The following is a 25,943-nucleotide window of genomic DNA, read 5'->3' on the forward strand; positions in this document are numbered from 1 at the left end:
AGACAAGTTTTTTTTACAGACTTCGTTTCATCTTTCGGAAAACGAAAGGTACTCCTCTCTTTATCCCGTTTAGATGACGATAAACAGCCGTACACAGCACAATTCACAAACATTATAAATAGTAACGTAAAATGATGTTATATATTAACGTACAAGTAATGAATAAATGCAAACTATATAAACATCAAAGCCGTCTTAGCGCTAAAACGGGTCACCGACAGCCTTGTTGTCGTTCAGTCAATGTGACCGTCAATTTGCGGGATGTGGTGCGGTTTCTAAAGCTAGGGAGGGGTCGAGAGTGTCGGGTCTCGTTACTTTTTTGTTCTCTGTCCGTGGCGTGCATTACAAGGGCCCCCTTTTAATTAGACGCTGATAGAACCTCTGCAATGACGCCACTGTTAACAAATGCTATTAACGAGGCGGAGTGTGTACTCCTTATCGAAATACAGCTCTTTTTTATTTATTAAGTAGAAAAATTAAGAGAAATTAAGAGTCTATGCTACCTTAAATGGCTTTGGTTGATTTCGCATAACAGTGAAATTGTTAAGAGCTCTTATGCCAAAAAAGTTTTGACGTTGGCTCCGCCCAAATTTGGGAAACAAATATATGCCTGAAGTTCGCGTGACATGCGACAGGAGATGTTGAATTTTGCTCATCTCTTTTATTTTTAAATATATTTGGCAAGTAGGGAATTGTCTGTAATAAACTATAACCGACACATACATTTTAATTCTCTGTCACGGGAAGCGAGTAATTCGTTTCTCGTCGATTCTGAGAAAATACACTTTTTTAGTTAATACACTATTGTATTAGTAGTGCGATATCTGGAATCAACGAACTGTATTGATACGAGCTGAGGTAGTATCGGCTCTTAATTTTTTCCCATCATTAGAATTCAATTATCTCAGATCGAAACTCATATTTATTATTCATAATATTTGAAGAGCTCCGTGGTCGTGCGGCTTATACGCCGGTTTTCATGGCGTCGCCGTCTCTTAGGTCCCGGGTTCGACCGGCCGGGTCCATGTAGAGGAACTAACTTTTCTATATTGTCTGGTCTGGGTGCCTATGATACCGTCGTTGTTTGCGATTTCCATAACACACGTGCTTTTTTTTATGCGATGTTGTCTATACTAAACTGGGATGGTCCCTGTGAAACTCCATTTGACGTTTGTCATAGCGATGAGGTAAAGGCAATAGATTTTTGAAGCAAAAGTTCCCACTTATAGGTTTAATTTTCTTACGTATTCTGAATGTTGCGATGTATGAAGTGTTTTGTATTGTGTATATTGAAAGCATAAAACACGCAACTAGAATTCATTTACAGTTGAATTGATGTTTTAGAAATTTTCAAAAAACATTTATAATTTATAGACTTCAAAAAGTAATAAAATTAATGTAACATGTTAATCCGTTGCCAATGACTAAAATTCATACATTAAAAATGAATACCCGCACTAAACATTTATTCGTTAAATTATCGAAAACTTTTTATCGATATACCGCATCTTTAGCAAATGCAGTGTAACGAAGTAACCTTTGCACGTCGTTGTAAAAAAGTAATGAATTTTGGACAAAAATGTTTTTCCGCTTATTCCTCACAAATTAACACTGATTTGGTGTTATTTTTATTTCAATTTTATGTATTTATTTAACAAACATTTAAGAGCGAGGCCATTAAAAATAGTATGAAATACGTAAATTAGTGCACGTCGTTACAAAGTTATATATATTGTGTAGATCTTTATGAACTGTCACAGGGATCATCTTAGATTATTTTTAGTATATTTGTTTAGTTATTATTATTTATTTAATATTCGGTAGTGGCACTATGTGCTAGTTTCAAATGTTATGCATTTCGGTAAGAGGAAGAACAGCCGTTCATAAATTGTGCGATTCGATTAATATCAAATTATGTCAATGACCTTGACGTTAGCGCGCTGTTTTAATGCCATATAAATAGTACGAATTATTCCTTAAACAACTAAAATTACGTCGTGGTTACTGTTTAATTAGTATTTCTTCATCTGGTTTTATACATCGCTCATTCAACTTTTTACGATTGTACGTTGAGTAGTTTAAATACGTACTTTGTGATTATTGTAAAGTGAAAAATAGAGCTTGCCAATTTAACAGAGAAAGTCACTTTGTAACTTATTTTAAAAACAAACAAATGTCATTTTACTCCGTGTCTTGGAAGAAACATAGTACCTATAGTTAAAGGTTCAAATTTCGTATAGGGCCGAGCCCTGGGGCATTGTGCTCAGGAAGCTGGCTGGCTGGTTATTTTTTGGCTGAAGTAGCTGTCAGCTTTCTGGTCACAGGAGGCTTCAATGGGGCAAACTGAAGATCTCACTGTGCCAACATCTTGTACAACAATTATTTCCTGGTTACCCGGCTCGTGCAGCCAGCCAATTTACTAGTCAAATTAAGCAGTTTAGGACTCCCGTACTTCCAGTTTTAATCTTAATTTTCACGACAAGAATACTTAAAAATTTCCGCTCAATCTTGTATTCTGAAATATGGTATTCCATTTTCAATTAATTGCTTTGTAAATCAATTGTTTTTGGTCGAAAAAAGAACTTTACTACAATTAGAGTTGTACATTTTAAAAGCTCCATTTACACACTTCTAAATAAAATAGAAAACAAATCGAAGACATGCCGCCCAGTGTCTTGACACAGCTCGATTACTGTCAATTCTGTACATATCTAGTTCATTATCAAGGTGCGTTCACAATCATATTCGACGTTATCAGCTCATAAGTTCTGTTATGATATTTTGCGAATACTAGGCTCATCTGTATTAGAAAGGAATATTGGAATTTCGAATATATTTGTGAATACACTTCATATTTAGATTTTAACCTGCGACTGTTATTTATTTAATGTAGGAAAGTGCTTTTTATATACCTAGTTTCTTTTCGTAGTCAGTCTTTCCTTTTTATTGTGGCTACTTTTTCACTTAGAGGTGAAAGGGGTAAGAATATTTTTGTTGTTGCCCCTTTTGTATTATTAAAAAGTGAAACGATAGTAAATATTTCTTTTAATTTAAGCCCTTTCATACCAATAGACAAAGGGATAGAAATATTTTTTATTTATGTCCTTGATACTAATGTGGAGTCAAAATAATGGAAATATTTTTATTGTTGCCCTTTTTATGCTAATAGAGAGGGAAAGGGACGTTTTATTGTTGTCCCTTTCACACTGATAAAGAGTAAAAGTGATAGTTTTTTTTGTTTTATGCCCCTTTCGTACCAATGAAGAGTGAAAAGGTTAGTAATATTTTGTTGTTGCCCCTTTAATGCTAAGTAGAAAGCGAAAGAAACGATAATATTTTAATTATTGTCCCTTTAAATTGTAAGCTATTTATTTATGCGCTTGTTTAATGAGGCATTGAAACGTGAACATGAACCCCACAAGTTTATTCGCGCAAGACTCTATTTCCAATGCAAACGGAGCAGAATGGGTCCGAATGTAACGAAATTGTACATAACATAATGGACTTTACGATACGCGAGAATTCTGCTCGATCGATTCGACCTGATTTTTTGGCTCGTAATTTAGTTTGTACGCTACAACAATTGCCATTTTTATTTCTTTATAACATCATCATCATATACAGCCTGACTTCACCCACTACTGGGTATAGGCCAGGCCCCGCAAGTTTTTGTGCCATTTCCCACGGTCCTGCGCCAGTCTCGTCCACGTTCGCCCCGCGACGCTTGCGATGTCTACCCATCTCGCTGCTGTACACAGGAATATCGGGCGTCCAGCATCTGTTATCTTATCTGCCAGGTGCCCGTTTCATTTCTACTTTCGTTCCGTGATGTCATTCCCCACGTCTTTTACTTTCGTTCGACTTCGAATCTGGACGTTGAGAACACAGTCTATAGTCTTGATACCGAGCATGACACGCTCCATGCCTCTGTGCAACTCGCAGCATGACACGCATAACATAAATCGCTTATAGTAAGTAAAAAAAAACATAAAACAGCGTCGCGTAAACCTATTACAGAATTTCTGTACACCGCTGCATACCATAATATTGTCAGTAATAAACACAAAAAAAAGAGGGTAAGATATGCCGCTCCCTCCGACCCGACCAACGGGTCGCATTCGGCCCTGGCATGATTCATTTTTTGTGAAAGTCTGATGTAACTATTACTATAACATAATAGTATATTGTGTATTAAGGGCGGGAAATAAGGACGAACGAGACTATTAAAAGCCCGAAGTCGAAGACTGAGGGTTTTCGGAGTCCGAGTTTCGTAATTCCCATACCCGTGAAACATACAATGTTTATCATCACACTTGGACTTAAATAGTATGTATAGTAATGCCCCAAAATAAAACCCTCGAGCCTTTTTTCTTCTCATTACCAACCATGGCTGTAATGAGAAGAAAAAAGGCCCTAGGGTTTTATTTGGGGCATTATAGTCAAGTTAGCTATAGCAATCATACTATTTACGTGCAGGAGCATTGACTTACAAATAAATGGACGACGGGTCTAATACAAAAACCACGAAAAAAATGTCCCAAGTCAACCTATTTAAACGTAGTGACATGTAAAGGAATATGAAAAAGCTAAAACGATGAATTTAAATTGTAATGTCATCGCAGTACTGTCTAATTTTGCTTGTTTCGCTGTTAGTCGAACAAATGAAGACTAAAGCGTGAATGACGCTCTGTATACGATTTTAACGCCCTATAAGTTCGGACACTTTTTAGCGCGGACCCGACGTCCATATAATTGTAAGTCAATGGGCAGGAGTGATAAAAAGTTTATTATGGTGTTACAAAAATTTCCTTCTATTTCTTACAACTTTCATATTTAGTTTGGAAGGGACAACAATAACTAATGACAATTTCAAAAGCGTACTTTTACAATATTTTTTTATTAGATTCTATTACAGTATTTACAGATTTTTGCCATAAAAAGTTACGACATATTATTAACCGATGTAACAACAACGACGTCGTACGCTTTTGAAATTCAATTTCTCTATCTTAGCAAATAAAAAATCTACGAGTGAAGTTGGTACACACATGTTAAATTTTATCAGGGATTTAATGTAATTATATGATGGACTATTATAATTCTATAAAAAATTACACAGCACACTCGTCATCATCTATGCAAACGGACTCTACACAATATAAATATGTACGGACATACCAGTTTCTATCTCAATTCTATGTTAATGTTTATTAGATTATTTCTAAATACGTTTTGCATAATGCAATTTGATATTTGGTAAGCTTTTTATGGATTAGACATGTATGTTGCAATTTTGTTTAGAAAATTAACAAGATAATAAATTTTAAATTATTGACTGATTATATTGTGTTTCAATTCTTCTTCATATCTTTTGAGTTTCGACAGCGTTTTAGAATTAATTGAAGACTCTGGAACCGTTCGCACTATGAGCGTTCTGGTTGAAAAGGTTTCGGGTTTAATTCCCGGTTGGACCAATTTGGGAAATTAACTTATGTAGCGCGAGCATCGCCAAAACAGAGCCCCAATATATATACATATATGATATGATATGAATATGTCAACCGTGACCATGGGACCTGTAAAGGGCTCGAAACGTCGGTTTGTTTGAAAAAAACAAATATACTCGTTTTAAATCCGGAAAAATAGTTTCATTTCCTATGTGTAACAATCGCGAAAACCTAAGAACTCGATAGGAATCACAGACATGATAAGAATGATACTTTTTCATTAAAAGTAATGATACCTTAATATAAGGAACAGCGAAAACCTAAGAACTCGATAAACTTATATTTTTTTTACAAAAATAAATACCTTATTTCGGACTAGAAAACATTTGCACTTGCATGCCAACCTAGGTCAATATAGGGTACGGTTCAAGTCCTGTTAGATCGAAGGACTTTCTTTTACATTCCATTTTCGTATTAATAATTATGATAAAAGATGAAATTACAATAATTTAATTTTGAATATTCAAGATTGTAAAGTCACCACTACTAAAAATCTGCCGCCATTACTTGCTTGTGACAAAAACCTAAAACCGAGAAAATAATGCTCAAAAAAATTAAATTAAAAATATCTACTTTTCTCTTGCGGTAACTTCATACCTCAACCGCCTAGGAAAAAATAAAAATAGTGGCAGTACGGCCGGGCCTTTCTTTATTGATCACGGCAACGTACATAAATGTAACATTTTTTTTTAATGTCACATGCGCCCTTTCAACTAACGGCGGCAGAAATGTAGTACCGAGCGCCCCAATAGATTTTATTGTGTTTTATTTAGAATGCCGATGTGGAAAGGGAGCGCAGAGCGTAGGCTGTTCGTTGCAATATGTAGACTCGCAGGTTTGCTCGATACACAGATGAAATGAAGGTAATGCTGTTTAAAGCATATTGCCAGCCCTTTTACAAGTGCAACATGTGGGTCAGTTACATGCAGCGGGCGCCATATGCCCGCCGCGCGTGATTGACCAACAGGCTGCACTGCGTATCCAGTACAAAAATGCGTTCAGCAGCTTGATTTTGATTGCCTCTCCCGACCAGAAACTGCGTCTCTTCCGAGTCGAGGCACATAACAACTGGCCGACCAGAAAGTTTTGACATTTCAAATCGGATTTTTGAATCCCGTCAACCATGGTCGCTGATAAACATGTTGACGCTCTTTACGCTATCTTGCGAAAGCGTAGCGCATCGCTACTCTGTCGCATGCATATACTAAATCTATGGTCGCATGCGTCTCAGTATAAACGGCATCTTGAGCGCATTAGCTGATAGATGGGAGTCCCAATCCTGGGGCGGTGGATGCGCTTGCTTGCATACGTGTACAATTAATATTTTTAGGATGATGCTGGGCCTTCTTCGTTTCTGCAGTCCATCGGGGATGTTTTCAGAATATACGGATGTTTTGCTCCATCCTGCGGAAATAGACAGCTTCCCTGATGCGCAAAGGACGAGACAGCTCCAACAGCATCTTACACACTAACTTCGAGAGGAAGGTGATGTGATTAAGTAATAAAATATCTACTAACACTAATTAATAAGCTCTTCCTATTACTATGATTCAGATTAACTTGTTTCCTGAAATAAAAAAATAATAAATTTAGTTGCCGTCCATCAGAGGGCCAGCGCCTTAAAACCAAAGCCTCTAGTGTCCCTTTGGCCCTATGATTAAGCAAGTTAAACACCTTACCGTATCGATGGCATATACGTTTATACTCCGTAGTTCCACGTACTGAATCTAAAAATTCCATACCTTGAAGTAGTGACAAATGTAATGTTTTTATTTTAATACTTCCCATCGTGGTGAAAGGATTTGCCAATCGACGAGTTATCGTATCGATGGAATACACTTGTGACCTCTTTCATCGTCATTTCACCTTTTTATCGCTATTTTCATCCCACCTTTTTGTGACCCTTTTCATCCCACTTTTTTTATCACCTTTTCTCTAGTTCCTGGCTACTTACTTTTGAAATTTTGAATCGTTCTCTAATTCTTTTTCTTCACTATTTTTACTTTGCTTCGTTCCGTCGTTACTCCCATCTGCGTTAACATCTAATAGTCTGTGCTCCCATCAAAATTCTCGAGGATAAAAGACGTGTCCTTCAATGATGTAAATGATGGGCCCTTTCTTTACCTTTGTTTCTACCTCTACAATAAAAACCTTGCAATAAAAATTATGCGGACCGAGCGTTAGGCTCAACTCACACTGGCGCAGAGTCGCAGCATCGCGACGCGTCATGTTTTTCGCCTATAGCATATACGTCTCTATTTTCCCATTGTTAAGGTACAAATTTGTGTTTTGCAAATATGGGATTGCTTGGTAGCGTTCGAGCCGGTTCGCGCGTCACTTGGGCGCCGTGAGGCGTCAGATGCCTACCACACGAGGGTCGTCGCCTCATGACCTGGAGATCGAGTTGAAAAACAGACTCTGCGCCAGTGTGAGTTGAGCCTTACTCTCATTATTACGCAAGACCCTTCGTGACACACTATTGCTTGCCATCGTGGTGGGATTTGCCAATCGACGTAAGGGTGGCTGTACACGGCCTGCTCGAGCAGTTAGCCAATGATCAACATACACGGACCGCTCTTGCAGTCATAGTCAACAGCTTGAGGCTGCCATTGATAACTGCTGGAGTAGTTGATATCAACTGCAGCAGTTGGTATCAACTGCCCAACAAGTCACAATTTCAATATCATTCAAATCAGTAGCAACATGGATTTTGAGGAAGAAGCACTACCACTGCTAGGTACTTTTGCTCAGATGACGACGGCGGCGGCGTAGAATTTGCTGCTGCGAAATGGCGCGCATGACGTGGAATGAAGAGCGCGGGCGGAGGTCACTGCGCGAGAGTAGCCGACAGCTCGAGCAGTCAATGTGTGTCTAGCGACTGCTTGACTGCACGATGACATTTCACCGCGCTGCAAACCGCCCGCCCGAAACCCGAGCGGTTTGGTGTATGTGTACATAGTAGACCAGTCTTTCCCGAAGTGGGCGATAACGCCCCCTTGTGGCTTTTGGCTAGCAGCCAAAGTTAGGTAAGAGACCCAGAAAAAAAATGGAGACATTGTGTAGAGGCTTAGTGGGAGATTTGTAATTTCATCCAGGACTCAGAGTCGTATTCCAGAACTCTACTCAATACTCAAGTCAGGACTTGAGTATTGCAGTGAGCACTGAAAATCATACTCAAGTCCTTGCCATTAGAGTCGTATTTCCAGTGCTTGAAATCATACTCAAGCCTGCTCAAATCCTGACTTGAGCATTGAGTAGAGTTCTAGAATACGACCCGTAGACACCGACTGAGCTCTCGACTCTCGACTACAACTTGTGAACATCAACTAATATTAATTAGGAGATTGCTCAAACTAACTCGGTTCGATATTTATCTCCGTGTCGTATTTATCTGTCCTGTTTTATATGTTTTATACTTAGAATAATAACGCATAGAAACCTAGCCCTAACACGCTAAGTGAGGCAAGTTAGAGGGTTCCAAACGCGTCCCAGGAGCGCGCGGGCTGTTAGTGCTCAAGGTCATATTGCACCGCGAACAGCTCCAAAATTTTTTGCTAAAAATGACGAAATGTGCGGTAAATGGGTGTAAAAATACAACAGACAAACATAAAATAGACACTAACATCGCATTCCACAAGTAAGTAATGCGTTTCAACTCATATTTTTATGTAAATATTCACTAAAACAGAAAAATAATTTCGCGGCAACAAGATACGAAAGTGTTGCAAAGTAACGAATTTTTTTTCTCCCCATTTTGCTATTCTGTTTCAAAATAATTATATTACGTAAATTTTAGTGGTGTCTGTAATTTCGATTTATTTGCGCATCTTGAACAATAATATTTACTTGAATAAACATTAAATGTTTTCGTTAACTTGTGATGAAAGTGACTGGGACACTTAATTATTTTATAATACTTTTAACGGCTCTGCGTTCATGCATTATTGAATAATTATTTCTTTTAATTTTATTTGAATAGGAGCACATATTGCAACAAATTTACAGTATATATTTGTTTCTACTATAGTGTTGGCACCACCAGTACAACTTTGATAGCTTATTATTATGTCTTTATTTTCGTAACTCAAGCGAAATATTTTATATTGAAATATTTTATTTTCTTAAAAGGGGAGCATTCTTAAGCGATTTTTTAATCTATTTTAACAGTTATTTTCTTTAATGTTTGCTTATGGCATTTTCGGTTATAGGTTTCGAATTATCTACTATCACTTATTTCTAAATCCAAGATGGCGGGCGCGATTTTTCGAATAATGGCAAGTTGGGTATCGTTTTCGAGATGTTTGGGAATGTTCAATACAAATATGGCACTCATTTCTAAATCCAAGATGGCAAACACGACAGTTCAAACAAAAGCAATATTCGTAATGAGCACCCCCAAATACCTCGAAAACGATACCCAACTTGCCATTATTTGAAAAATCGTGCCCGCCATCTTGGATTTACAAATAGTGCCATATTCACATTGAGCATCCCCAAATACCTCGAAAATGATACCCACATAGCATTTTTTTGAAAAAATCGTGCCCGCCATCTTGGATTTAGAAATGAGTGCCATATTCGTAATGAGCACCCCCAAGTACCTCGAAAATGATACCCATATTGCATTTATTTGAAAACTCGTGTCCGCCATCTTGGATTTAGAAATGAGTGCCATATTCGTAATGAGCATCCCCAAATACCTCGAAAATGATACCCATATTGCATTTTTTTGAAAAATCGTGTCCGCCATCTTGAATTTAGAAATGAGTGCCATATTCGTAATAAGCATCCCCAAATACCTCGAAAAGGATACCCATATAGCATATTTTGAACAATCGTGTCCGCCATCTTGGATTTAGAAATGAGTGTCATATTCGTAATGAGCATCCCCAAATACCTCGAAAAGGATACCCATATAGCATATTTTGAAAAATCGTGTCCGCCATCTTGGATTTAGAAATGAGTGCCATATTCGTAATGAGCATCCCCAAATACCTCGAAAAGGATACCCATATAGCATATTTTGAAAAATCGTGTCCGCCATCTTGGATTTACAAATAAGTGCTATATTCGTTTTTCATCGACAAAACCGAGCATATCTGTAGGCACCTGATCGACATTGTCGATCGACAAAATCGAGCACATCTGTAGGCACCTGATCGACAATGTCGGGCAAATCTGTAGGCACCTTTAACTTAATGATGAGTTAAGCAAGATACAATTTCCCCACTTTTGAGGGAAATGTTATTCCATGGCATCATTATTTGTATATTTGTGTGCGTGCCGACGAGCGTAGTTACAAGTTGCTTACGCCTACATGAATTTGGTTTTTGCCTCACTTGTGACAGTTCGTTTGATATGAAACTATCATTCTATGCGTTATTATTCTAAGGTTTTATATGAATAAATAAAATAAAAATCATGTCAATCCGTCGCTCCGTTTCGAAATGAAAGTAGACACAAACAAACAAATAAAAAGACAACAGACACAGTTTAGTATTCCTAGATAGGTAATTGTCGTAGATAATAAACCGCGGGCAATCATGTTTTAACAAGTTTTTTGTTAAATAACCCGATTTGTGCATTCCTGTATCAATCAGCTGGTTCATTGACTAAACATAAACTGCCTCCGTGGCCGAACGGTTACCATGCCGGACTGCCACGCAGAGGTCCCAGGTTCGATTCCTGGGCCGGGAGAAATATTTGTATGGCCTATATTTATTTCTCACATGAATTTGGGTGTAATTTGTGGCTGTCTACGTGTGTGTCCATGGCACCCGCGACACAGGGTTTCCCTAGTGCGGGCTATGTTGAGTGTGTATGTTATTATTATTATAGAATACTTGTTCTTACTTGTTGAGTACGATTGAGCATCGAATGAGATAAACGAGTTTATGCATGTTTGTCTTATTCCTGTCAGTGCGTGCTGCTTATGCAGTCCTATATAAACAACGTAATATTTATTTTATTTTCATTTGCGGTTTCGCGCGTATTAGATAAGCAGTACTTAAGTTCAACACTTACTTAGGTATTTCTCAAAACAAAAAACAATGTCAGAAGTAAAAAAGAAGAGACGGCAATACTGTGCGGAATATATTAAATTCGGATTCATTGAAAATCCCACAAACCTATCGTCGCCTTTGTGCCTTCTATGTCTAAAAACATTTTTGAATGAAGCAATGAGATACCAGTATATTTTGAACTTAGAAATACCAGACTGGGTGTTGGTTCCGTTTTCAAATGTCAACACAGCAATATCACCTCAGCTGGAAGAGGAACTTATAGAATTTACATCGAACGAGGAAATAAAAATCTAGTTCAAAAATGGCTACCAAGAATTTTGGCTACAAAAACCGATCCCGCAATTGTACCCTGGATTGTGGTTAATCGTTCAACGATTCTTGATAGCATTCCCATCGTCATATTTATGTGAACGTGGTTTTAGTGCTGTGACAACGCTGCTTACTAAAAAGAGAAATCGTTTGCATGTTAGCGAACGTGGTGACTTGAGTAAATTGGAACCTGATATCAACAAACTTATTAAACAGCATCGGATTCATCCTTCACATTAGTTTTTATATTAGAATTGATTATGTTTGTTTTATTTTGAATAAAAGATACTCTGTCTGAATACTATAAAGTTGCGTTTCAATAATCATTCTCATTGGCAGGTGTAGCCCGTAAGAGTTAACTTGAGACTTGAGCTCCGTTGTGTACTACCTACTGCGCTCAAGTCTCAACTTAACTCTTGCGGGTTATAGTAAGTCTCGTTTAGAATGAATGTTTAATCTCCGCTAATATAGCTCACAATAATTAATTTAATTTGAAGTTATAGTGGTTTTTAAGTAGGTGAAAAAATGGGGGCGCTAAAAAATAATTTATTCTCAAAGTGGGCAGTAGACAAAATAAGTTTGGGATCCCCTGTAGTAGACTGTAGTTTGCCATGTTGTCGCAGTTTGAAGCAGTCGATACTAGCTGCTTCAAGCTGCCCGTGTATGGCCGCCTCAAGGTGCTCAAAAGATGCTAATGCTGTACAAGAAAGGAATGGTACGTCGTGCGGGAGGCTCCTTTCGTGTCAGGGGGGTCTACTCTCGATCTCCGTCCGAAACAATTACTGCCAAATAAGCAATACTTGACCAAATGAAAAGACGCGTGATGCGAATGAAGCTTCATACTTGATATTTAATAATAATAATGTATTTCAAAACCATAATGTACATAATAAGATGTTACAAATATAGTGAGACCAGTATTATGGGCCCTGTCGGGCACGCAACATAGGAGCTAGGAGAGGGGAAGCGCAATTTTATAGTAGTATTTTATATATAGTAAGCATTCTATTGTTATTTATCATAGGTACTATATACTATATTATATGGTTATAAAAGTTAATTTAAAAACAACCTTAATATTTATCATCATTTTGCGTGGCCTCTGAATGTATTATCTATTAAATATTCGTTAATAGTGTAATACCATTTTTCGGATAAAAATAGTTTTAATTTTTTTATGAAAATGTCATTGTTTTCATTTTTTATATTTTCAGGTACTTTATTATAAATTTTAATAGAAGAACTGCAGGTACTAGAGGAGTTAATTTTTAATCGTGAAGTCGGCAATACTTGTCTTTTAATTTTGTCGAATATTACTTATTTTACAGTAATTGTTTCGGACGGATGTCTGACGGAGGTCGAGAGTAGACCCCCAGGTGCCAAAGTAGCCAAACACTGAATTTTCCAATAAAAAGTTGTGTATAACAAAAATAGCTTTATTACAAAATATTGTTTCACAATGGTTACTTCAATTTTCGCTTAAAATAAACAACAAAAACTGCTTATAACAAAGCTTTCACACTAGCCAACACCGAATCGTATCCTACACATAACGACACATAAACAAGCATTCAAACAAGCTCAATATTTTCAATAAAAAATAACTCATTCACACATTACAATATCAAAATTCAAAACTTTTAAATGATACGTGATCAATTACGGTCATTCTCGGACTAGTGTTCGCTACCTAATTTCCGTGGCAATATTTATTATTTAAATATTCGATATTTTTATCGTGCAATGTCATTTAACATTCGAGTATTGTATCGTGAAATATTATTTAATAATTACACAATAATATACTTAAATATTGAAATAATAAAAATTGCCACGGAAATTAGGTAGTGACACCAGTCCGAGAACGAACGTTTGGCGTTCACTCGGCGTTACGTAGACTAACCACCCAAACTCCCGTAATATAATTCAATACATCTGCCACGAGTACCAAGACGACATCTCCTACGTAAAGTGTCGTATGTCGAAATTGCCAAGTTTACAGGGAAGCATTTTAAAGTTCTGAATTCACTGAAACGAGCATAACACGACAAAGCTAATCTAATAGATCATCTAACCGATATGTAGGATTTTACAATACTCTGTGTGAGTAACCGTTTGCCGAATAAAACTGAAAAATGCTAAAGTCGCCTGTTATGTTCCTTTCAGTGGATTCAAAACTTTAAAACACTTCCCTGTAAACTTGGCAATTTCGACATACGATACTTTACGTAGGAGGGGTCGAAGAGTTTAATGTCGATTCGTCGCTAGCGCTCAAGTATATTTTCATAAACAATTTTAGTTCATTTTTATGACCGCTACGGGCGCTGCACAATTTGCCATACAAAATTTACTAATATTTGACATACTCTTTAGCCACTATCGACGCAATAAACTGCTGGTAGTGGTACCGTGGGGAAATACACTAGAAAAATATTAGTATGACCACTTAAATTGCCTTATGAACAATACACTAAGGCTTACATTGGCACGGAACAGAATGGAAGCGACCTTTTGTAACCATAGCACAACGATTCTATCAATACAAACTATAGTATGAACCATAATTAGATGTTCAAAATGTAAACAAACAAACGTCATAAGTGTGAATACAGGTGTGCTAAACCTTCTATTTTTAACGGAATTGGAAAAGGAGTAGGTTATTATATTCTACGATTTTAATTTTTGATTTCAAAATATTAACAATGAGCAAAAACTTCAACAACAAAACACAATAATCTAACAAACTCACTACGGAAACATGAAAACATTAGAGTTCGGCAAACCAAGCACGAATGAAATCTATGACACGATATAATGGCAGCACAAAAAATGTTTTTGTTCCCGATTGTGGTAAGCCGGATTTGCATTTGTCTGACGTGTCATGTCGTGACATGTCATGTCGTGACGGGTCAGAACGGTATTGGTTTCATGCACACAGCACTAGCCGTCACGTCAGATCGCGACACACTAATACAAAGGTTACCATTCTGACGCGTCACGACACGACACGTCAGACAAATGTAAATCCGACTTTACCAGTGTCATAAAATATTTACGACCTAAAACAAACTTCTTTATTATTATCATTTCATTAAATGAAATTAAGTAAAAATATATATTTAAAAATGTGAATTGTTCCAAGTTTTAACAGATTACAGCTTCAAAAGAATTCTAAACGATTATTATCGTCAAAAATAGAAACTACCATTCAAAATGTATTTTTTGCTCGGTTAACCCCTTCAGATATATAATTATGATGCATACTATAGATACGAGTCAAAAAACAGGTCGCGCGTCTTTCGGAGAATTCTCGTGCAGACATAATATTCTTTATGCTATGTACAATTTCATTACAAAAATTCACTTCCATTCCAGAGCCTAATATCCTGGAGGCTCTGAATTAAATAACTAAACGAGATAGAACTACACGAGGGAATCAAAACATTATACGGAGAACATTACCCGTCTCACTCTAGTGTATTTCTCACACTCTCTAGACCCGAGTTTCAAAACCAAGTCAGGCATTCAAAGAACCATTGAGCAAGTTACAATACATTTAGATGTAAATAACGTAAATAAATATCACAATCCGGTACTGCAATTACGAATAGACATAAAAACGGTAAAAAATGTATGTATCCCTAACTACACTAACTGGATTGTGCGTAGAATACGACTCGATATTATCAAGTAAACCCGTGATTTTCATTTCACATTATATAAACATTTAATACATCACACTTGAACTGTATTTGTTAGCATCACATATTGGTTTTTACAACCAAAATAATTTTGAATATTTCGATAAAAACCAGCCGCTGTTTTTCTCAGAAGTCCTAGCAATACACGACAACAATGTCAAACAAATTTCAAAAAGACAACTAAGCAGTTTGTCAACACTATTATCGCGTATTACTGTTGACTAGTTTTGTTTTAGAGAGGCCGCAAAAACAGCAAAATTGAATTTAAAAAAAAAACAAGTCACATTCATACATTAAGAGACGTAATTTAGAATTGCAGTTACAAAAAAGTTTTTGGCAAATGTTACACAATTTTTTTTAAATCAACACTGTATAGCCATATAAACTCGAACAGTTTTTGAACAGTTAAAAATTCCCATACTTAAATTCTTGGTGATATTATTTTCTTATTTTGCACCAAAAATATATAAAACAGGAGCAGGCTGGGCCACGATCTGTATATTTAAAACGTAAAATTTTTTCATCCACATCAAAGAACGAGAATGAAACTTCGACTTAATTGCACCGTTAATATTAATTATATTATGGCGTTTGGAGCACAGCCAGTGTTGACTTAATATTTTTAAAGATAGGTGAATTGAGTCGTAGTTTCTCAGTTGTAGTTCTTTATTTGGTGCCTCGCGTTAAGTGCATCCAGATTCCTCGAGTGGGTGCGGTCACTGCGGCGCAGGAGGCTGCTTCATTTGCTTCTGCTGCTCTAGAAGACGCTCGAGGGGAGATGGCCCTGGTCCTGACCACAAGGACTGGAAACCCAACGATGTATATTAAGTAACTAAAGTTAGGTAGTGTTTTCTTTATATATCTATATTATTTAAATGATATAGTAAATTATATAGCCAACAATTATCTATATTTATTTGAATTATTTTTCTTTGTACATCTATACTTACCATATAAATGTTCTTCTACATTCTTTCTATTAAGGAATAGGTACGACTGTACTTGAGAGAATTTTTGGAATGGTCACTTACAAAGAAGAGGGCTTTTATTGTAGAGTTACTCTGGATACATACCTGTTGCGTAGTGCGTTGAGTCGAGTTCCAGGCGGAAGTGTCGGGCGCCCCGCTGAATAACGAGTACGTATTGCTTGGTGCTTCTTGAATGCCGCTCGCCTCGCCGTTCTAAATAACATACATATGACGTAAGTAACGTAACATATTATTTTACAATTTAAAAAGCCTCCGATACAAAACAGCGTACTTTCAGTAGTGGTAGAGCGCCTTGTGAGCATTACTGCGTTCCGGTTTTGAAGGGTGAGGGAAGCTGGTGAATTTACTGGAACATGACACTTATCTCAAGGTGACGGGCGCAGTTGATATGCCCCTTAAATCTTAATGTTTTAAAGCTCTGAGTGGCACTGCGTTGTTAGGAACAGGCGTGTCGCTTACCATCAGGCGCATGACTTATTCGTGCCGTCACTTAATATTATTAATTAAAAATATAAGAAACATGGGACATCCCTTACGCTTTGTACAGGCTAAAGGCCCATTTAGATGGAGGAGTTTCTCGTCTCGAAGATACGATTATCGAAAGAATATAAAAAAACTTTTCTCGTCTAAACCCCATCCCAACGCTCAACGCCAGTCTATCTCGAAAATTAATCACACTTAAAAGGCATGAGCTTCGCACTCTAACTGCCCTAACGGCCATGGTCCATACACTAAACATCTCTTCAATTTAGGTAACACAGACAGTCCTCTACACTGAGCGTGCATGGAGGGGGAGGAAACGTCTGTGCACATCCTACTACAGAGCTCCGGCGTGGCCAACTATAGGGCTCTCCGATGTCTTCAGCAAACCGAGGACGTTGCTGAAATATATGGAGGAGTTTGGGTGATACGAGTAGGAACCTGCACCCGCCACACGCAAAATAGACGCCTGGACGTCGAATTGCGGACACCAGTCCGTTACACCAGGTACCAGAGCAACGGAGTCCACTCTGGAGTAGTATCCAAAACTCCCAGACTAGAACCAATTTAGAAAACGTTTCCTCCAAATTAATCTCACCGGGAATCGAACCCGGGACCTTCTTACCGAGCGCCCACGTTGCAAACCATTGAGCCACCGAGGTCGTTACAAAAGCTAGGAGTGAAGGGCGGAGTTTTCTGTAGATAGGGGTTGTCGCTATAAAGTTGTCAAAATAGACATACCTGATCCAAGTTCTTGATTATATCCACATCCGTAGCCAACGGGTCATTGAAGCTCATATTCAAATTCCTTTGTTGCATGTCCAGTATATTAGCTCCGAATCCCAGTCCAGACATGTCCATAAGATCTTTTCCCTGGTACCCCATTTGAGGCTTATCCATCATCTTCATTTGCATAGGTTGGTATCCTAGCTTGTTATTACTAAATTGAGGGTACATCGAAGAATCGTAGCCAACTGCAGGTGCGTAGTTACCGAAATTGTTCAATGACGAATTGAAAGTGGGTGACGTCACTAAATTCTGCAAGGTCTGCATCTGCGGTTGCCCGATTGTCGATTGTAAGAAGTTTGGTTGAGTCATCAAGTTTTGAGGTTTGTCGCCTATACTTTGATTTGTTGACATTTGGTTGAACGACGGCATGGTTTGATAAGGATTCGCCATATTTGATGCAAGATGTGGTGAGTAAAAGTTCGGTTGTAAATTCATTGGTGGAGCAGAGTAGTTGAAGTTAGGTGGTGGGTTTTCCGGCTTCCACCAAGGATTGGCTTGAGGATAACTTTCGTGCATCTGTCCAGGGACAGGGTTCCAAGGACGCTGTTGCTGGTGGTTAAAAGGAGTCGCTTTTAAGTTTTCTTCCCTGAATTTGTTATCGTTAAACTGGTTATCAGGAGGATTTTGCCAGTAGCGGTACTGATTGGCGAATCGTGGCGGCAGATCACTTAAGAAGTTCTTCTTGTCGCCTGTAACTTGGTACTTATGGTTTCCGAACTTGTGAGGATCTTGGAATAACTCATGCCTCGAGTTCTGCTTCTGTAACGCAGCAGTTCTAACATCGATTTCTTTAGGATTGACGACTGGGAGTCTTATCCCTTGGTTGTTGGTATGCTGTTGATACACGACAGGACTGTAGCTCAAGCCTGGATTCTGAACTCCGTAAGTTTTCGGGAAGTTCATTCTCGGAACTTCAAACGTGGGTGGGGTTATGTTGGCACCCCAGTTCGGCGATGGTGGGTGGTCAATGCGTTTCTGAAAGCTCTGTTGGGAATTCTGACTGGATTGATTTGGCTTAATTTCCTTCTTCTTCTCATCTTCTTTCTTGGGTTCAGGATCCGTGTTGACCAAGTGCGGGTATCCAGCAGACTTGTCTTTTAACGAGAGTATTCCGCCCGTCTTTCTGCCGATGGGGAGGTTAGCGAGGGACTTGATAGCTTTGGGTTGTATCACTTTTAGTTTGTCATCTTTGACGTCGGTGTCGGGGTTCGAATCTGGTGTTGGTGGTGGTGTTACGAATTTCACCTGTAAGACAATGAGAAAACGAATTAAAAATGGGTATTTTCCTGGAGCACACGTCTATTGCTTATTCCTCAATATCACATGCGGTGTTAAGTGGTTCACCTGTTTGTTGGTCTCTTCCTGCTTCCGCATGATGGCGGCCATTGCAATGTTGACGCGCGGTTTGCGAATTTCTTTCTTGTCCTCACCTTTGTCTTCATTGCATTCAATTTCCTGTACAGATAATTAAATTATACCAGTTAAGATGTCAATTCGCTGTGCTGTCCTGTCACTTTGAAATTAAATCGTATATGAATGACTTTTGGAGACAAATTATTAATATAACGCAATTTTTAAGATAATACTAAGTCAGTTGTCAAGTGCGAATTGTTCCATAAAAAAAGGCCAGGTCAAGCACGGTCAGAAAAGTGGCATAAACGGACTTACCAGTTCATCCTGCGTACTGGCCAAAGCCCTTTCTTCGCGTGCTCGCTCCAGCGATCCTTGGGGCTTGAGAATACCTACGCGTTTCTCGCGAACTGAAAGTAACAATGTTCGAAATAAATTAATAAATATTATTAGCAACAAATTTGATATCACTGTGTCAGTAGAGCTTGTTTCTGCCAAGTTGAATGTCAGAAAGAGAGTCTTTGGAGAGAGGAAGACAATCCGACAAAAAAATGAATGAGATTACTGTGGAATTCGATTTGGTACAAGATTTGATAAAAAGAAGAATTCTCAAATAGAGTTAAGATAAACCTTTCTCCCTGAAGTCGGCTTCGGAGATGACGATCGGCGGCGGCGGCTGCGCCTGGTCGTCGTCGCTGTCGCCCTCGTCGTCGGCGGTGTCGGCGCCGGCGCCGCCCGCCCTGCGCGCCTGCGTGGCGGCAGACAGCTCGGCCAGCAGCGCCGACAGCTGCTCGCCGCCCACGAACGACGCCTCCAGGGTCACGAGGTTTTCCTCTTCTCTGAATAGACGACCGAATTCATTTTATCTTGTCATGTGGGTCTTGCGTAGTAATGATAGAAACGCTTAGTCCACATTAATTTTATTGTAGAAGGTATAACAAAATAGGGAAAAGGTGAAGGAAAAGGAAAAGAAGGGAAGGGCCCAAAAGGGTCTGTGTTCGTATGAAATATATTGCTGCTTTATAAGCACTTAGGTTTACGTGATTGAAGGACACGTCGTTTCTCCTTGAGAATTTTGATGGGACTGACCAGGGATCGAAGCAAACGAAGAATGACGAAGAAAAAGAATTAGAGAACGATTCAAAATTTTAAAAGCAAGTGGCCAGGAACCATAGAAGAGGGTGATAAAAAAGTGGGATGACGATAAAAGAGGTCGTATTGTCACAATCTTACCGACTCGAGTGATTTTTTTTATTAAAAAATATCGCTTGAGTGCACATTTGTAAGTTGTCAATATTTTCGTTTACGAGCAAATGTCACTCAACGCTTGCTATGGCTGAGGATAGTTATTTTAGGCTGGTTTCAGTGGAGTGCGGATTTATCTGAGGACCATCCGCGCGGAGTAACACGTGTGGCGTTAAAACATCGTTTTACAATGACGGGGATTGCTCCGTACGGAACACGCTCCGCGTGAACTCCGCACTAGCCACCCGTGCGTTCATTGTGGGCGACAGTCTTCCGTGAATATCCGCATTAAATTAAATACTCGATTCAGAGCCCTGTTGATTCGACGCATGCGGATGGTCCGTATGGACCGTACGTAAAGCTGTGGAACCAGCCTTATAATCAATCACATGCAGAATCTTGATCGCATGGTAACATATTATAAGACGCCGAATGGGCCGTTAAGAGGGAGCAGAGGAAAAATTCCTAATCTTCGATTTGATTTTAGAGGGGTATATCCACTTTAAAGTTAATAATAAAATATTGTATTAGTAAGTACACGATATATTCAAGCATAGATATTAATCAGAAACATAAAACAATAAAGTTTCCTCGATAGACAAAAATCACGAAATGACCTCTAATTTTCACATTTTTTCGATTTGTCCTCGAAATGCTACAGGTTATTAGGACAAAAACTAGATAAGTAATTATATTTATGCGTGATCGACAACTATCACTACGGATTTTTTTTGAATCCCTTTAGTTTTAGAGTTATTCCGCTAAAAGGATTTGGTACTTTTAATGCGCAAAATTTAACATCTCCTGTCGCATGTCACGCGAACTTCAGGCATATATTTGTTTCACAAATTTGGGCGGAGCCAACGTCAAAACTTTTTTGGCATGAGAGCTCTTAACATAGGAGAGATTGAGACGTATCTAGAGGTCTGAATATGTCATTTGGCCGATATGCAATTAAATACCGGACGCTTGTTAATACGGGCGTTAGAAACGTAGCTTATTAATAGTAAACCTTACGATCAATCCTAAGGCATTAACACCGCAATAGGAAATGATGGACATTGTATGCAATTATAATTTCATACCACCTTGTGACAAATCTGACCCCTCTTTACTAGCCACTTACTTTTAAAATTTTGAATCGGTCTCGAATTCCCTTTTCCTCCACTATTCTTACATTCGTTCCGTCGTCACTCCCATCAAAATTCTCAAAACGAGAGTAATTAATTGTAATTCTTTATATTATTTTATTTGTTATAGTAGACTATCATATATATCTATCATATAGATCTATCATATATGTATGATAGATCATCGAGTATAGATGTTTGCTGTTTTTTCCACACCACCGAATGGAACAGCCCTCCATTGTTAGAAATATTATCTTTATTACAATAAATACAGAATATTTTTGTAATATACGGAGACATACACACAGGTCAGGTGTTGGTGCTGCACTATTTCAGCTTTGTAATTTGTGATTTCAGCGTAAACGAGACTTGATATTTAAAAGAGATAATAAGGCTTATTTGCCTGATCAGTTGCCAGGGATGGATGGCCCATATTACGTCTCTATTTCTGGTTATATACTCGATGTAATCTATTCATTTCCCTTTTTAAAATAAATTATGCGGCTCCAGCCTTCTGCATTCTCATTTCGCTAAGGTTAGGCGACATATTTTTTTTGTAGCAGTAGAACTCCTTGTGAAAGTGTTCGTCTAAGGTAGTACTGCCACCTTGGTAGGGTAGTTCTGCCGCCAAGCAGTAATGTCAGCATTACTGCGTTCCGATTTTAAAGGGTAGGGTTGACAGGCACATGGGACTTGTCAACTTATGTCTCAGGGTGTAGGGCGCTGTGGTAGTGCACCTTAGATCTTTGCAAATTAAAGCTCTGAGTGGCACTGCAACTGTTATGGACAGGCGTGTAGCTTACCATCACGCGCACGACTTGTTCGTCCCGTCACTTGATGTTATAAAAAAAAAAAATCTTTAAACTAAACTACTTACCTATAAGTAAGATGTTCAGGGCGTAAATGGGCGAGCTTCTTAGCGAGCTGAATGAGGCGGTACGCGCGAACCTTGTGTTCCAGTTCTGGCTCGTTACTCAAACAGGTTGAAGACACCTCGCAAGGCGACCTGGAACACGGATACGAGTCAGCGTGATACCACGGTCTAGGCGGTTTTCCACCGGCGAGGCGAGACGAGGATTGAAATTTGCATAACAAAATTTCAATTCTCTCCTAGCCTATCTTCGGTTGAAATGGTCTGGATTGACGAGGATGGGCGAGGTGAGAATTGAAATATTTATTGATGTAATATTGAACCGTATTGCTGCCAACATAGAGTTAATTTAACTCTGCAACGGAAACACGATTTCTCACGCGAGATCGCGATGGCTTTTCATATCAATAGCGAGATTGTGGGGCACTGTTATTTGAGATTTAAAAAAATACGTTTCATCTGATTCTTCTTCCATCAACAAATTTAATAATAACAATTTAATGAACAGCACTGAATCTTCAAGATCCACAATCACAGCGCGAGCTCGCGATTGTGCGCGCAAGTTAGCTATTAATGGCATTTTTGGTGGAAATAGACTGGGGAGATTTCAACTCTCGTCTCTCCTCGTCTCGTCTCGCCTCGTCGTGCAGGTGGAAAACCACCTTTACGTTGACAATCCAGTAGCTATTGTGAGGTGATAAGAATATTGTCCTTAAATTGACTGGTGATATGCTTTTAGGCACATGTTCCAGAAGAAATTAACCTGGTACTGTAAAATTCCTTGTTCCTAAAAAAAATTGAGGACACGGTCGCATGACAGGAGGGAAAGCCACCAATCGCAGATCACTGTATCGTATATAATGTTTAAATGATACGTTAGAAACAAGTTTTACGACTATTTATTACAGGCACTCACTCGTTGTCAGGAAGGTCATCTGGCAGCCTTCCACCATAAGTGTCCCAGGCAGCGTGGTCTGCGAAGCGCAGGCCTTTTAGTGCTTCCTCCAGTGGCAGAAAACCGTGCAGCTCCTCTTCTTCGGGAAGGGGTACCGTCTCATCTAAACAATACGATTGATATTCAGTACTAAGTAGTCGTGCCTTTGTATTGGTATGCACTAAGTTTTTAACCGACTTCAAAAAAGGAGGAGGTTCTCGACTGTATTTTTTTTTTGCGTGTAAAATTAGCGATTACTTCTGTCATTTGTGAACCGATTTCAATGGTTATTTTTTAATTGGAAAGGGGGTATTTCATTCAAGGACTCGAGGATGGCAAATTATTAATACTTTCCGTTAACCGCTTTCAATAAAACTTGGCAAATAGATGTAATTCCAATGAAAATTAAATGTTATTTTGACCTAGACCTGATCTGATGGTGGAAATGGCAGACCAGTGAAAGAAACTCCTCAAGAGTGTACATCTGCTACCTTGTGTATGGGCTCACATGATTTGTTTTATCGAAGATTTGTACATGCGTTTCAGGGGGTCAGTATTACTCGATCAAATTAAAAAACGATGCGAATGTATTAAACAGCAGTTGTAGACCCCCAGTCACCGTTGAGCGAACGCGGAGAAGCAAGCCGCGGCCTGTACGTACACTTGTTGGCGAGCAGCTGCTGCGCGCAGGGCGCGAGGCGGTTGAGCGCGTGCGCCAGCGCCGCCCACAGCTGCGGCCGCGCCGCCCACGCCGCGCTCAGCAGCACCTGGTCGTGCGTCGACAGCCACTGCAGCCACACCAGCACTGCCACGGAATGCCGTTGAGCAATGGAGTAACACTTAATCTATTCGTTTCTTACTTTGCCGGGAAAACAGGAATAGAGGGTATCGATAAAAGCCAGCAAGAGGTTAAGGATACCACGATTATAGTTTACAGTTGAATGTTGAGAAATGTACAGTTGTGTCTTTTTCTCTTGTTCGCAAACAGGTAACTAGTAATTATAAAATAAATGATACTCGGATTAGTCGAGCTTAATCAGTCAAAGACTTAGGCACATGGTTGGACACTGAGCTCACTTTCCGAGAACATAGCACAAAAATTTGTAAATCTTCCCGCAAGTGTTTCGTCTTAAGACAATCAAAGTCTTTAAAAACCAACGTAACGTCGTGTCTTTTGTAGAACTCTTTTGTTCGAAGCAAATTGGAATGTAACGCTACCATTTGGAACTCCGTCCATCACAACCACACACAAACATTAGAGAAAATTTAGAAGACATTTGCTTGAAACTTATACAAGAAGATGTACGGATATTACCCCTTACTTTATCCCACAGCATTTATTTTAGGCATGGTAAATTATAGAATGCTAGAAGTGAGACGCAATCTGGCTCTGGTAACTTATGTGTTTCGTCTGGTACGGGGAATAATATACAACCCATTTTTGTTGTCCAAGGTAGGCTTTATGGTACCTAGAACTAATCTGGTGCAACTTCATAGAATGAGATTATTTGCAGTACCTAGCACACGATGTAGAGTGAGTGAGATAGCCCTCCTGCCCCGAGCACTTAGGTCTCTAAATCAGTTGCTTAACTTCGACTCCTCATTGGACCTTTTTGCATGCTCAGAAACAAAATTCATATTTTCCGCAGGACGCTATCTGGAGTCCTTGACCGGAGACAGCAGTATTAAGTGTTAGTTTATAATGTAATAACAAATGGATTTTATCTTTTTTTGTCATTAATGTTAATCTGTAATAGTTTATTGTTTATGGTATTGTATTTATAATTTTATCAATTTTCATATTTTATTCACTTTTGTAATTGACTTAAGATTGATTGTACATTTAGCTTTAAGTCTTACTATTGCGTTTGGGTTGACTGTAAGCAATATGTAATAAAGAAATAAATAAATAAGATTATTGGACAATAATAAAAAGACGACATTCGTAAAGTTTTTTTTGGGAAATGACAAACTAGATTAAAAAAAGCGTTTACTTTTTTGTATTGTTGGAAATAGCTTACCTCACACACACCACGCATACACCCACGAACGCACGCACGCACGCACGCACACACACATACACACACACACACACACACACACACACACACACAAACGTTCATACAAATCCTAAAAAATGGACGAAAATAGATAAATTCTGGTGAATTATTTTTTTTCCACTATGGTGATATTGACTACAAATTTAAATTTGCCTAGTGCCATCAGGTTCTGGTACACCTATACAACAGTTAGTCAACGATATGTTCTTAGTGTTTGTTATACAATGCTGCATATACACGTTTAGCGACAATTGGTGACTCACGAGCAGGCAACGCGCGCTGCGGTGGTTCCTCAGCAGTATACGCCGGCAGTAGCAACGCCAGCACAGCAGCAGCGGCCAAGGACTCCGCTAGAGACGCTGCTTTCGCCTCCCCTTCGGACAACGCGTTGCTGCCGATGCTCAGGTCCTCCGTTGATGAATGGACGAGCCAGATTATTACCACGGCCATCTGAATATTACGTCTTTTGTTATCTACAGCGATAAGTTCTAGTAGGCAGTATTAAATGGCGTATCTTTCTTTTTAACCGACTGTTAAATACTTTGTATTTCTATT

At 38.7% G+C, this 25,943-nt stretch overlaps 1 protein-coding gene and 1 long non-coding RNA gene across 2 annotated transcripts in view; one reads left to right on the forward strand and one right to left on the reverse strand.

Annotated features, from left to right (window-relative positions):
• Positions 1 to 698: 698 nt before the first annotated feature.
• LOC113232884 lies at positions 699 to 3,918 on the forward strand. Its single transcript, XR_003310663.1, has 2 exons — positions 699 to 3,708; positions 3,776 to 3,918. It is a non-coding gene; the product is annotated as an uncharacterized LOC113232884 (long non-coding RNA).
• A 10,962-nt stretch (positions 3,919 to 14,880) lies between these two features.
• LOC113233063 overlaps positions 14,881 to 25,943 on the reverse strand; it is a 28,492-nt gene continuing 17,429 nt past the window's right edge. Inside the window, exons 9-18 of the mRNA XM_026468028.1 lie at positions 25,652 to 25,838; positions 23,990 to 24,133; positions 23,311 to 23,452; positions 22,401 to 22,529; positions 19,779 to 19,987; positions 19,467 to 19,558; positions 19,143 to 19,253; positions 17,751 to 19,043; positions 16,614 to 16,721; positions 14,881 to 16,343 (exon numbers count right to left, since the gene is read on the reverse strand). Of these exons, the coding sequence (XP_026323813.1) occupies positions 16,257 to 16,343; positions 16,614 to 16,721; positions 17,751 to 19,043; positions 19,143 to 19,253; positions 19,467 to 19,558; positions 19,779 to 19,987; positions 22,401 to 22,529; positions 23,311 to 23,452; positions 23,990 to 24,133; positions 25,652 to 25,838 (2,502 nt within the window). The 3' untranslated portion in view covers positions 14,881 to 16,256. The remainder of the gene's footprint in view (positions 16,344 to 16,613; positions 16,722 to 17,750; positions 19,044 to 19,142; positions 19,254 to 19,466; positions 19,559 to 19,778; positions 19,988 to 22,400; positions 22,530 to 23,310; positions 23,453 to 23,989; positions 24,134 to 25,651; positions 25,839 to 25,943) is intronic.

The sequence above is a fragment of the Hyposmocoma kahamanoa genome, unplaced genomic scaffold (genome assembly GCF_003589595.1).
Source record: "Hyposmocoma kahamanoa isolate Upper Pololo Valley unplaced genomic scaffold, ASM358959v1 78, whole genome shotgun sequence".
Taxonomy (NCBI): Eukaryota; Metazoa; Arthropoda; class Insecta; order Lepidoptera; family Cosmopterigidae; genus Hyposmocoma; species Hyposmocoma kahamanoa.